Raw genomic sequence first — 15358 nt, 5'->3', positions numbered from 1 at the left:
TAGACATTAAGACTGGACCAACCTCATCACCTAGTTCTTAAGAGATATTTTCCCTCTCTCTCTTTCTCTCTCTCTCTCTCTACTTCTCTCTTTCTCTTCTTCTCTTTCCTTTCCTTTTCTTTCTTTTCTTTCTTTTTTTTTCTTTTTTTTTTTTTTTTTGGTCTTGAAATATCCTTACCAAATGTCACCTCTCCACTTCCACTCTTGTCAAACAATTGGAAAGCTACTACGAACATAGCATCTGGGGCACACAAAACAGATTCAAATGCCAAAAACTCTTGATAGGAGATCAACCTAAAATAAAATATAAAAAAGTTGTCAGGTTTCTAGAAGCTTAGTAAGGGCAGCAATGCTTATGATTGGGGAACAATTGCTTTGGAACTACATTCATTGAGCTGATAAGGCACATAAAGTATAATTGTCTCTCTAACCAGCTTGCTGCAATGGTCTCATTGCACTTGAAATTCCTAAGAAGAGGCATTACAGTAATAATATGCATAATGTGTACATATCCACTTATTGAGTCTGAACCTTTATTAGTATGATTATTTTTTTCTTCTTCAATTATCATCTCTTAGAAGCTATATAATATAATATTTGCTAGCAATGTCCAAAATTTGATATGGACTATTAGTCATCAGTATTTTTTTGATAACTATATAAAATAAGCTCCTTAGGAAAACTCTTTGCCCAGATAAAAGAAAAAAGTTTCCTGAAAAGGAGAAAATAAAGGCAATTTTAAGTGTTTCCTTTAGAAATAAAATAATAATAATAAAATAATAAAAAAGAAAACAAAAAACTACTACTAATAATAACAATAAACAAATGTCTCCCCCCTCCCAACATAACTATAACTCCTGACTGGGAAAATTTTCCAATTAAAATATAAAATGAATATTATAATTCAAAGAATTATTATGGGTGGGGAGAGTAAGGGAAAGGAAGTCATGGAGACAGAGAAACAAAAAATTCCATAAGTTAATATATACATATATTTTGAAAAGTACTTTGAGATTTTATTTTCTATATTAATTCCAAACCCAATTCAAGTTTTTTTAAAAAATCAAGAAGTTCTATATTTATTGGAATAACTTAAGATACAGTGGCTCAATTGTATCTATAACATAGATGGTATATAATCTATTCTGTTATATAACAGAAATATTATCCAGTGATTTTGTAGTGCTTGCTCAGAAAGTGTTGCTCCATAAATTAATGAGAATAACCTACTTCTTTTACATAGGGCCTGCTTCACCAAATTCTGTAATTTTTTGTTAAGTAATTAAAAACCCTTTCAGAGCCTAGGATAAAAAAACCCCAATCTTCAAGTAAAAAATGAGTTTGGCCATATAACAACATAGAATCCTAAAATACATTCACAAAATATTTACTATATACTATGTGCTAATTTTTATTAATGGAAGAAATTGCTTATACCAATATACCTTTCCCTTCCCCCACCCCTGCCCCACTTCACTCCCACCTTTATCAAAAATAGCAAAGACTATATAGTTAAAGTATGTCTACAACATATGAATGCATCTGAAATGAATCCTAGGTCTATGGTGGCAGATTAGTCTAATGGGACAAATGAATCTACATAACTTTATAAAACTGGAGTCTCAGAGATTATCTAATCCAACCATCTCATTATCTCATTATCAGATATGAGGAAATTGGGAGAGGAAGGGGCAGAAAGTTTTAATTATTTGTTCAAGGTCATAAATGTAAATAAATATAAATGTAAATGATAAAGTCAGGATTCAAAACCAGATCCTCTGATGCCAAACCTCATGAGTATTCTTTCTATTATAGTTTATTGCCTTCATTAATATAATTACCATCATCCAGAAAATCTTTAAAAAAAACCCAATGCTTTATGTTTAATATGTACTGGTCAACCTGCCACCTGGGGGAGGTGGTGGAGGGAAGGAGGGGAAAAATTGGAACAAAAAGGTTTTGCAATTGTCAATGCTAAAAAATTATCCATGCATATATCTTATAAATAAAAAGCTAAAATTTAAAAAAAAATGTTTTAATGAATTCAAAATCAAACTTGTAGTACATATGCACATGTAATCTTAAAACAAAAAGATGCAAGACAGATTAAAAATGACATGCCAAGATCACATTGCCTCACAATTTATAACACCATTTAATAGTATCAGTTATAGATACAACTACGTACTATGATACAGACAAAATAGTTTTAAAAAATATTTTATATCTACTAATCACATTTCCTACTATTTAGGAAATAACTTTATGAACTCTTAAATTGATTCTCAAGATCTTCCAAGAAGGAATAATTTTAAAAGAATGAAAGATCAAAGATGGTGTTTTTACTGAGGGGATAATAAAGGTAACTAATTGAAGAAACATCAGTAACTACCTACTGATACGCCTTTCTCTTTTTGATGTTGGATTTGTTTGTTTTTTACTTCTAAACTAAATGCTAAAAAAATTTTCCTTACACAAAGTAGAAAAGAAAAAGAGGATTGCCCGTGAAGTTGCAAATCTGTATTATATGCAGATTGCTTTTCTTTTAAAATATATGATAAAATCAACATGTTATAATCAAAGTTGCCCTGCTTGTCTGCATCTTCTACTGACCTTTCTTTTCTTTTGTGCATTTTTAAAATGTTGTTCAAAGACTTTTTTTCTTGTCTTTTTTTTTTTCACTTTGGCAACCTTACTGCTAGTTCTACACTCCCTTCCCCCAAAATGAAAGAAAAACAAAATTCTTCTATCAAATGTATTTAAACAAGCAAAACAAATCCCCACATTGTATCAAAAAATGTTCATCTCCATATTTACACAGTACCTACTACAGTTTTATGACATTGTTGAGAATAGTCTGAGTGTGTGAAATGTATGCTTGATAAAAAGGTAATGGGTAGTTTTCACAGATGATTCTTAACATCTTTTCAATCATATAATTGATAAAATTAAAAATATATAAGATCCCACTGCACTAATTATATGAAAGCATTTGACTTAACAGAACAAAAAGCAGGCTAATAAAGCAAAAGATATACATCCAAGTGTATCCACACATATCAGTCATAAGACTCTATGAGAAATGAGATTAAAGCAAAAATATTACTGACATTAAGAAAATGCTAAAAGAGACAGAGAGACAGACAGGCAGACATTGACCCAAGGTCTTTTCTAGTATCATAAAAAATGAGTTAGATGAGATCAAAAGAAATATTTTACTGATGGTGAAATTCTATTTGGAGATAAAAAAAAATTAATGTCATGAAGTCCCAGAATATTATAAACCCACCTTAGAGAACAGCAATGTGAAATAGCAATCTAAGTGTTCTCAGAGAGAAAACAAAGTACATTAGTTTGTGAATACATGTATTTTTTACTTTGATACTGCAGATAGGCAACAAGTTGGGCCCAGAACTGGGAATAAGATTGGGCTGACTTTCACGTGCTTGTACTCAGGGCTTTTAATGATCCCAAACTCTATTGCATCAAAAGCTCAACTCTAGATTCTCCCTGTGAAACTATAGATGAGAATCTTTCAACATGAAGATCTTACTTAGCAGGGTGTAAGTTATAATCAAAGAAGACATTACTTGGGACAAATACAACCTGAAATGTGGTAGGTGGGTCACAAAGAATGAGGGAGAAAGAATGAAAACTGAGCCATATGTTGGTATCTTTGAGATCTAATGTGAAAAAGGGGAAGTTTGAAAGTGGTGGGTATATATATAATTTATAGATAATACATCTACAAGAATCACAGAATGAAAAAGCAGAAGTTAGTCTACGCTTGGAAGGAGAGAAGTACTCAAATAGGTAAAAATCATAGGGCCAAATTGTCAGAAATGAAAAACCTGTTCTTTACTTAGATTCCATTTTAACAGTCCTACTGCATTCTAAAAATATTACCTGCAAAAAAAAAAGATATTAAATAACAGGAAAAGGTAGGAGTGGGTAAATAGTAGAAAGCATTATACAGGGCTTACTACATTCCAGGTACTGTGTTAAGAATTTTACAATTATCTCATTTATTCTCTCAGAACCCTGTGAAATATATGCTGTTATCCTTATTTTATAGTTGAGTAAACTAAGATAAACAGAAGTGACATGATCATGCAAATAGGAAGCATGTAAGGCTGGAATTGAAGTCAGGTCTACCTGACTCCCTACTTAATTGGGAAGCTAGATGGCACAGTCAATAGAGCATCATGTCTATAATCAGAAATACATGAATTCAAATCCAGCTCAGACACTGTGACACTGAGGAACTTATTTAATCTGAGCCTTGGCAAATCCCTTTACCTTGTTTGCCTCAGTTTCCTGGTCTATAAAATAAGCTGAAGTAGGAAATGACAAAACACTCCAATAACTTTGCCAAGAAAAATCCAAATGCAATCACAAAGAGTTGGACATGACTAAAATGACCAAACAAAAACTATCTGACTCCAGATCTAGCACTCTATCCACTGTGTCAGCTAAGTTCCTGTAATAATAAACAATAATCACCGTTTTTCAAGTTCCAGCTAAATTATGGGATTTTTTTTAATTCATAGGAAAACAACAAGCTTATGCAGTAATAGAAGATAGTATTATGTCCAAAATTCAATTCTCTGTATTATTGCTACTTTATATTATTACTATTTTTTCAGTGGTAGATTTCAAGAAACGAAAATTTCTATAGGAAATATTTATTATATTTAGGATATAAGAAATATATATAAAAGGATATAACCTGAAATTTAGGCATGAAATTAGAGGACTTGATTTCTGGGAGAGAAAAAATTAATGCATTTTATTAAGCTTAATCCTTATATACATCATTACCTATCTGACTCCCATACATAACACTCCTTCTTGATCATGGATCATCATTTATTCCTTCTCACAATCTCTTCTTATCAATCTATTTTTATACTTGTTCTTACCTCACCTGCACCATCTTAATTTCCATTCCTTACCTTCTCTATAATACAATTTTTCTCTCTTTATATAGTGCCTCTTCTTTTGTCGCCTTCCTTTGTAGATTTTGCTTTTTTGCTTTTATGTCCTACCATGACTGGATACTCATGTACTCCTGAAATATTCTGCAGTCTTCATTAATGAGGGAAATGGAAAGGTCATAAAAAGAAACAACAACAACAACAAAAAACCCAGCTGAGACAGGATCAAATATGGTTGTAGTGTAAATAGTCAAAAATCACTTATTTTTGCTTCACATTCAATATAATCTATTGAATGCACTAAAATTATTTATTTTTAACCTCCTAAAGTAATTATTTAATAATTCCCTACTAATCTCCTTCACCAAACACAAAACAATTCAAGAGACCAATAATAAAGAATTATATTTGAGATATTAAAAATTAAGACAGTGAAGAACTTAGGTATTGATGATAATAGCAACTGCATTATATAAATTCAAAGCATATTTCCCAATCATTTCTCACCCTGATGATAGTACTTAGTGTCTTGAAAATGATGCCTCCAATCATTATACACTTCAATAACAATACTGTATGAGGATATATTCTGATGGAAGTGGATATCTTCAACAAAAAAAAAGATCTAATTCAGTTCCAATTCATCAATGATGGACAGAATCAGCTACACCCAAAGAAAGAACACTGGGAAATGAGTATAAACAGTTTGAATTTTTGTTTTTCTTCCCAGATTATTTTTACCTTCTGAATCCAATTCTTCCTATGCAACAAGAGAACTGTCCGGTTCTGCATATCTATATTGTATCTAGTATATACTATAACATATTTAGCATGGATAAGACTGCCTGCCATCTAGGGGAGGGGATGGAAGGAAGAAAGGGAAAAATCAGAACAGAAATGAGTGCAAGAGATAATGTTGTAAAAAATTACCCATGTATATGTACTGTCAATAAAAATTTATAATTATTAAAAAAAGAAAAAAGAAAATGATGTCTTTACAAGTTTTTTTTTTTACCTAGATCCCTAATAAATAATAGGAAAGATATTAAGCAATTTATTATGACTTATTTAATTCTTCTAATTTCATCTCATTTATCTTTTTTACAATTGGGCCTGTCAATAGTTATTGTATTTCTCTATTGCATATATACATGATATAGAAAGAGAACAGGACCTTAAAGGCTATCTAATCCAACCACCACATTTTACAGATGGCAAAATTAAGAACTAGAAAGATTATGTTATATGCCCAAAGTCACATAGGAACAAAGCAGCAGAGTTGGGATTTGAGCATGGATCCTTGGACTCTATATTTCATATAGTGTTGCCCTGTCCAAAAACTACTTGGTAGCCAGACACTAGTGTTCAGCCATCTTTGCTCTGTCTTTCCTAGGATTGCTCTGAATTTAATTTTCTTCACTGCTCATATAGCAATGTAAATAAACACAAGCTCAATCTCCAACTCTGCCAGTCATAGTACTTAGAACCATTCTGACAGACTAAAAGTGGCAGTAAATACAGCAAAGATTAAATAAGTTGTTCATTTATAATTAGAGATTGGGTGACTAATTAAAACTGATTAAAACTAATGCCTTAGGTATCTTTAAAACAGCTACATTTTTCCAATTAAAACATCCAAAAAGATAGATGACAATGAATAGAATGCATGATTTGGAATTAAGAAACTCTGAGTTTAATTGTAGTTTCAAAAAAATTGCTGGTATTGTTATTCTTTGTTTTACCTCGTGTTTTACTTCTAATCATCCTTAATTTCCTCATCTGGAAGACAGATAAAAGAAGGTTTGATGATCAAATAAGATAACATTTATATAAAGCACTCTGCTCATCTGAAAGTATTATATAAATATTATTATTATTACTAGTACTAAGAATTCTATATCTCAGTACTAAGAATATCTATATCCAGAAGGGAAAACTACAATGACTCAAATATGTATTGTAAAAGAATTATAAAAAAGCTGTTGGAAAATCTCAACACTCACATGACTTTGATGTTCAATTTAAAAAGTACAGAGTTCCCCTAGATAGTAAATAATTAAATATATGAACAGTTTTTAAAAATGCAAACTACAACCAAATAAAAGTTTGCTCCAAATCTCAAAAACAAAGATTTTACCTTATACACAATAAGCTGGCAAAAAATGATTAAAAATGGAAATATTCAGTACTAGAGATGCTGAGGGAAGGTAGACACATTAATATATTGGTAAAACTACAAATAGATCTAATTGTTCTCAAAAACAATTTAAAATTATGGTATAAAATATGTTCATGATGTTGACCCAGAGATCCCACTATTAATCATATCTAGAAACAAAAGGGGCAAAAAGCATTGACTAAAGTATGACTGAACAAATTTTAGTTCACAAATTTCATAAAATATTAATATGTTTTGAGAAATTTAAGGAATTCAGGGTAACATGGGAAGAAATGTATGAACTGATACAAAGTGAAGTAGAACAAGGAGAATAATATGTACAGTAACTATAAAATGTGACCAACAACAACAACAAAAAAGATAAAATGAAACTTGATGCTAAGTAAGTATAATGATGAATCTTGGCCTGAGGGAAGAAAGAAAAGCACAAACCTTCCTTTGATAGAGAGGGAAGGGGTAAGGGACCTTATGACTGCAAAATGCTACATACTTTTACCGACATGGTCATTAGACACTTAAAGGTTTTTTTTTTATTATAAGTGAGAACTCATTCACACATTAGTTATGTAACGCTGGGTGATTTCTATTTGCCTCAATTTCTTGATCTATAAATTGGGGATAATAAAAGCATCCAACTGCTCAGCGGTGTTGTAAAGCTCAAATGAAATAAATGTAAAGTGCTTAGCTCAGTGCTTAGCATACAATAAGTGCTATATAAATTTTATCTGTCATTATCATGATTACTATAATTATTATTAAGAAAGAATATCTGAAAATGATTATTACATATAAAAAAAGACATCAATAAAATTTAAGGAGCAAAGTCAGCAAATGATGCACAGAAGCACTTGTGACTTCAAAATTCACTTCACAATTCTAACTTGCCTTTTTGCACTTCTGATTCCATACATATTTTATACTCTGTTACAATGTTAATCATTTTTTAAAAGAGACCAGAAAAGCAGTCTGCTCATGAAAGTAGAAACACATTCTTAGGATAGTTTTCCTTAAATTCCTTTTCCCCCTTTAGCTTATTATAGATGTTCTTCTGATACTACTGGCAGGAATCTAACTGATCTATAATCTACCAACTTATACCTCTGGCAGAAGTAAGCTCACACAATTAAGGAATTCACTGTCCCCCAAGTTCAACTTATTGACTCCCTAAAAAACCGATATAAAAACTTTACAGTTGTTTTGAGAAAGGGGAAAAGGCAAATACACACACACACACACACATTTGCTATTTACATTCTAAAAACTGATGAAATAAATTTCTGAAAATGGAGAGAACTTAAATTCTGCTGCTGCTTTATGAGAATAGAACCTTCACATGAAATCCTGAGAAGGGACAAATATAGAACCTACAATTCTGTTAGTTACAGCTTGAAACAAGCAACTGTCCAAACATTTTAGATTTCAAATCTAAATCCTACAATAATAGTCTCTTGGATACTTGCATATGAAGTATAAAATAATTTTACTTTTAATTTACAAGAAAGACTTCAAAGTTTTAGTTAAAATTAAGGAAGAAACAGATTTAGCTAATTGCTTCCTCTTTTAGACAACAAATGAAACCACTTATAACATACCCAACTGTTCTTTTATACAATGTTGCAAATAACAGATATCCATACAATATCCTTTTACTTTCTGTCTATTCAAGAGGTGAAGTTGGGGGATTGCTGGCATTGAGAATACAAGAAAATATAATAAAGATCTGCACATGGTACAGGGAATTCCTGGACTAATTTATCTAAACCACCCTATCCCTACTCATTCAAAAACTTAAGACATGTAGTCTAAATTTAGTATTTCATTTTTGGTTCCTTGTGAATACAAATATAATAATGAAATGCTATGTAGAAGAATTATTTGTGGAACTTTTTTTTCACTAACACTAAAATGAAATTAAGAAACACCTTGTATTTGGGTAAATGTACTCAATGAAATATACTATCAATTCCTCTATCATTGAAAAATGAAAGACAAATTATCTCCTCATATACAAAGTGAAGGAAGAAGGAGAGGGGAATATCCAGAAGAGATGACATCAGTGTGAAATATTTCAATATGAAAAGAAGTACTATCATTTTCTCCACCTCTGGGTATAAAGATTAGTCAAGGAACACACTGTCAAACATATGGTTCTGTTATGATTTAATGCTCAAAATTCTAAAAATTCAACTTTGAACAGATTACATATAAACTGTTTCAGAGAAAACTAGTGACTATAATTAAATAATGCTAATAAATCATGTCATTGCTGCAAATTTTAAGAACCATAATCCAATTTGAAAATGTAAAATATCAAAAAGAACTGCATTGATCTCTAACCCAATTCAAAGTGAATTATCAAATAAAATTTGCCCTTTAGTTTTTTAAGGTAGGTTTCATTTCTTGGATCTTTTGGGGATAGTTGTAATCATCTGGCAGAAATCAGAAGTAACTAAGACTAACCTATCCCTTTATTTCAATTGCCTTATGTTCAAAAAACATTGAACTAAATGTTAATAACAAAAACTCCAAATACTTTAGAAAATCAAATAATTATTATTTCTTCATTAACTACATTGAAACAGCAAATTATGTGCTCAAAGAAGATTAAGTAATATGTGTAAACAAATTCTAAAAGTCATGTTTTGCCATTCTCCATTGTCTGGATTATCTCAAATTACATAAGTTATAAGCAACTCAAAAAAAGAAGCCTACATTAAAAAAATATATATTCTTTAGGTGACCAAAAAAAAACCCTTCTTCTCATATTAATAATACTAGAAAATCCATTCTCCTCAGTTTTAGAAATAACTGATATGTTCCTACACCATTTTACAATTTGAAACATTGAAGTATTCCTATGGGTCAGATCTGCAACCAAAAGAAATATGAGAGTTAAGAGGCTTTCAATTTGAAATGAATGAAATCTACCTTTAAAAAAGGTGGACAATATCTTATTTTTAACAGACTCTTTCTACCTTTACTTCAGTCAATACCCATTCCTCTGATAATATTTTTGACCTGCTCTCTTCTAACAACTTAACTTTTGGCTCTACTTGACTGTCTCAAGAGTTTTTTCTTCCAGGACTGAGCCCAGAAAGCTCTGAAAAATAAGTGAAACCACATTGGAGCTGAAGAGGTCAAAAGGAAGTATATGAAAAGATGTGGATGTTGTGCAGATTGGACTTGGAAACCTGCTTTAAAAAAACCCAACAATTAACAGCAAATGCTCCAGAAGTTACCTCAATAAGGTTCTTTAAAAGAATGTAAAGCAGAGATCTGTATTAGATTTAATTAATTCTCATAAGTCTGTCTTTGGACTGAACAATTTCTTTATTGAATGGGTCATAGTAACTTTACCAGTTGATATAACCATTCATAAAATTGTGAATATACTATAACTGTGATTTAAAAGTACCCCACTAATTAAATATTACACATTTCTATTATATTTTATCCTCATGTAAAAAGCTATACATTTCCACTTTAACTTCTATATATTTTAATCTATCAAACGCTATCTCACAACCTTCAGTATCAACAATAGATTTTCTCTCTTGTAATAATGAAAAGGTGATTGACTCACAGATATTTTGCTTATTTAGAGCTCATCCTTGTATATATAAAAGTAAACAGAAATCAGTGTCCCCTCTCTGTGTTATAGTCTTTGTGATTATATTTACATATCTTTAATTTTATATACAATCCTAATACATATATATATATATAAATTTATAATTCTTATAGTGTAATTTTTATCAGGAGTAAATAAAAGCATTTTTATTAATGCTTAGTTATATTTTATTTAAAAGTTCTAGGTGGGTACTAATTTCTCTTTTAAAAAATTGTTTAAACAACATCTTTTTTTTTTTCAAAAACTGTTTCAATTCTCACCCATCCTTGGTTTGATCAGCTACTCCTGCCAAAAGCTGCACAGTCCATGGATTATAATGTGTATCAGTATATAATCCAAGATAACGCTGGACAAAATCCTCTGGAGTCATGTAACGCTCTCCATCAACCTCAGTACTTGCATACTGTGGAAAAAAGAAACAAAGGTTATAAGGATAAGAATAAAGTATTATTTTATAACTATCAAATCCATGAAATAATAAATCAAAATTTAGTAGGGAAATGAAGGAACATTAACAGACCTTTCTGGGTGAAAGGAAAAAGGGAATATTCCTCTGACTGATTTAAGAATGTAGAAAGACAAGAGAGTTCAGAGTACAAAGGGTACAAGGACAGCAAAGATGGTGGCTAGAACCTCAAATTGAGAAGATAAAAGATCTTCTAATTTTCAGAGACTTTCTTACCCATAAAAGAGGTTAAAAAACAAGTCATAATGGAAATTCTTGCTTAAGTAAGTGCAATTTTTTTTTTTTACTGGTTCCAATTTCCAGCATGTGACAAGAAATTAGAAAAGATACTTTTCTAAGAAATTTCTTGAAAATTATATCAAGGATTTTATTTATAAGGATGACCAACATAACCAAAACCTATGCTCTATGGGAAATATCTCTTATTAAATGAATATTTGCCCCTTTAACAGAAAACAATCTTAAGTAGACAAATTCATTCTAGAAATTCTTTTTGCTAAATCTGGCACTGCCAACAAATAAAATAATCATAGTCCACTTATATGTTGATAAAAGAAGGCTTGATTGCTGTAATCTGTTTTTAAAATAACTTTTAAAATTAAGTACCTGAAAATGCCATGGAAAAGAAGTTAATATCAAGTAATAATTTTCTCTGTGTATTTTTATGAAAAAGGTTAACTTTCATTCTCATTAAAATGTTAATCCTTTCTTCTAGGTAAGATTAATAAACTGTTCGTAATTCTGCAGAATATACCCATTCAAATAGAGAGTTCTAAACTTCATAATCCCACAGTATAGCAAGTATTTAAGGATGTTGTTAATTTTATAGTTCAAACTAAATAAAGCCTTCAGAACTAGCTTAATTCTCAACTACCCAACTCATTACCTCAAAATATCTTTACCTACTCTCTCCTCAGCCTTAGAGAAAGAAGAGACCCTCCTTCTTGCCAAGAGGAATACCTCCAAGACCTTGATCAAACCCCCTCTTGCTTCAAGAATACTACTTAATCAATCATTATTCTCTCTAGCACTTCCACTTTCCTTCTCCATTGACCCCTTCCTTTCTGTTCATAAATATGCTTAAACATGCTTTTATTTTAAAAATCAAACAAAATCCTTCTCAACTTAGCTATCCCATAAAGCTACCACATGATCTCCTTTACTTCCTTTCACAGTACAGTCAGGGACATGGCTGAAGTCAGTTCAAATTGGGTAAAGATGTTAGATTTTCAGTGTGAGCATTCACACCTCAGAAATAAGCACACAATACAAATCAGGAATTGACTTGTTATTTTGTTGACTGTTTAGATTTAAGAAAATGATGGAGAAAAAATGTTAATAATACAGATTAAACTTCATTGACCTGTTTATTAAACATTTATTGGCATATCCTATTAAGTCTACATTTATTGTCTCCATTTCCTCTAAATTATTACTACCAATCTTGAACCAATCTTTGTACATCAATCTTCACATGTATTTTTGAATATATCATTATCCTAATCAGAAAAAGTTCTCAGTGGTTCCCAACTCTCCACTGAAAAAAAGGTTTAAACTCAGCTTGGGAAGCTTAGAGTTATTTTCTTACAGACTTGAAACAGGGATTCTGCCTTGGCTTTGCATTTCCTATTTCCCTTAAGTATAATATACTGTTTTGTGGCATACATAATAAGTGCTTAACAAATGTTTGTGGACTGAATAATCTTAAATGTTATCTAAGCTCTCCATTTAAAATGGGTCCTGCTTCTCATCTCTATCAACAACTGCTTTTAATTATATCCACAGACATTTTTATCACACTTTAAAAGTGGCAAAAGAATTTATATCTATAATCTCATGGATGCTTTACAACAATAATCCTATGAAGCAGTTACTAATGTTACTATTATCTTACCTGTAAACTGAGTTTTAAATAACTAAGGAGCTCACTCCTGGCCACATATTTAAAGAATTGTAAAGACAAAATTAAAAAAAAAAAAGACAAAATTTGAATTTGATAACCTCAATCACCCTACCCCCCAGAATAGTTTCTATCACACAGTAAGCACTAATTGATGTTTGTTGGATTAAATATCTCTTAAACTAAGGACTATATCAAATATAAGATTTAAATTTTATTCATTGAACTACTATAATAACCTCCTACTTGATCTCTCAAGGTCTTTTCCTTTCCAATTCAACATCCACATAGCTACTGAAATGACTATCTTAACAAATAAGCAGCTAGGTGGCACAGTATATAGAACTCTGGGAGTGAAGTCAGGAAGACCTGAATTTAAATCCAGCCTGATACTTACTAGCATTAGCTATCTGATCTTGAGCAAGTCACTTAACCCTATCTGCCTCAGTTTCTCATTTGTAAAATGAGCTGGAAAAGGAAATGGCAAATCACTTCAGTATCTTTACCAAGAAAATCCCAAAGCTTTCCAAGCTCAAAACCCATCACTGATTCTCTATCTTTCATAGGACAAAATAATACAATTGGCCCAAAATAAGCATTTTCACATGAGCATTTAAAATCCTTCACAATTTGACCTCCAAACTATCTCTCCAACTTTATTACACTGTACACATTTTCCCTTTACATAGTCTCACTGGGATACAAGGCTAGAAAATACTCACCTTCCTAAACTCTAAAATCCTCCTTCAAGTTAATTTGGGTACCATTTCCTCCATGAAATCCTTCTTGATTTTTCCAATTGAAAGTATTTTCTATACTCAAGTATTCTGAAAGTACTTTTTCTAGAACTCTCCCTCATGACATTCTGTTTATTTGTATATCTATATAGATCATGTGTTCCTTAAGAGCAGAAATCAAGGGATTATTTCATCTTTGCTGTCCTGGGGTCTTGCATAGAGTAGACTCTTAATATTTTCTGAATTTAATACCATTGTTCAAAGAAAGGTATCATAACCACAGAAGGCACTCAAAATTAGAATGATGAAAGAACATGGTTCTATAGTCATTTTGATTCCTGCTGGTTATGTTTTTTTTTTTTTTTTTTTTTTTTTTTTTTTACTTTTAGCTATGGTCAAAACTCTTGTCACTTACCATTCATAGGCTAAGAATCTATTGGATTCACCAGAGGATATCTTTATTCTAATTTATCAGTTTGATTGCTAACATAGTGACCAACATATACACAGCGGGGAGGGTAAAAGCATATTGTACTTGTTGCAGAAACAGCACATCATAGTTTCTGGAGTCAAAGAAACAGTGACCTACACAGTGCCAAGAAGTGAGGCTGCATTTCCACAAGCTACCAAGGCCACAGGTAACAACTAAGCAAACAATTGCTTTCATTGTTGCTCATCAATGAAACCAGGTCCAACTTGTGCCAAGAGTTACAAATGATGCTAAAGAGAATCACTTTCCTTGGATTTTTCCCCCTTTTTTTCTTTTTCCCTTAATTATTTCTTCCCAACCCTACCAATCTATTTTAATTTGATTTTAACAGAAAGATAAAGTATCAACAGTCCTAGGTATAGCTCAAAGGGGTGAAAAAGTCTTCTCATTGACAAGAAGTATTGTGCTTGACTTCTAGATGAGGCAGCTAACTAATTAACTCATTAAATTAAAGGCAATTACTTGGCAAATTCATTTTGTCTGAGGAATAGCAGTCTAAGACTAGTAAGTTCAGAGCTGAAAAATCCATGTTTATATTGGGACATACATACATACATGGATCTTAAATAATAATCATAGCTGACATTTACAAACATTTCAGATTTTTAATAACACATTAAACCCATGAGTAAAGTGGGATAAGATTCATTTACATATTTTACATATAAGAAAAATAAAGCTCATGGTTGTTGATCAATTTGCTTGAACATTAAAAGACTGGATTTCAAAAATCAATATTCAAACTCTTATTAAGAATCCATTTTGTAGCCTTGGTTTTGAGGGCTTTGAATTTTGTAGATGGGAAGAAATATTGCAATCCCAAATAATTAGACAGAAGAACCAAAGCGCTTGCATTTGATAGATTTTGTTTTTAAAATGGGGCCTTGTTTTTTCAGCTTTATCTGCCATTCTTAACGAAGACTGATAAATCAATTTTTACCTCTTTTATTAATAAGACTTCAATGGATATCTTGAGTTGATGATTTTGTGACTTAAGTGGGCAAACTGTCTTTGTATA

General features: G+C 31.1%; 1 protein-coding gene across 1 annotated transcript in view; it reads right to left on the bottom strand.

Moving 5' to 3' along the window:
• The window catches only part of SLC25A12 (solute carrier family 25 member 12), a 112054-nt gene that overhangs the window by 84270 nt on the left and 12426 nt on the right, over positions 1–15358 (bottom strand). Inside the window, exons 3-4 of the mRNA XM_051991072.1 lie at positions 11008–11150; positions 179–294 (exon numbers count right to left, since the gene is read on the bottom strand). Coding sequence (XP_051847032.1) covers positions 179–294; positions 11008–11150 — 259 coding nt within the window. The remainder of the gene's footprint in view (positions 1–178; positions 295–11007; positions 11151–15358) is intronic.

This window comes from Antechinus flavipes, chromosome 3 (assembly GCF_016432865.1).
Source record: "Antechinus flavipes isolate AdamAnt ecotype Samford, QLD, Australia chromosome 3, AdamAnt_v2, whole genome shotgun sequence".
Classification (NCBI taxonomy): domain Eukaryota; kingdom Metazoa; phylum Chordata; class Mammalia; order Dasyuromorphia; family Dasyuridae; genus Antechinus; species Antechinus flavipes.
This window is presented reverse-complemented; position numbering and strand designations above follow the sequence as displayed.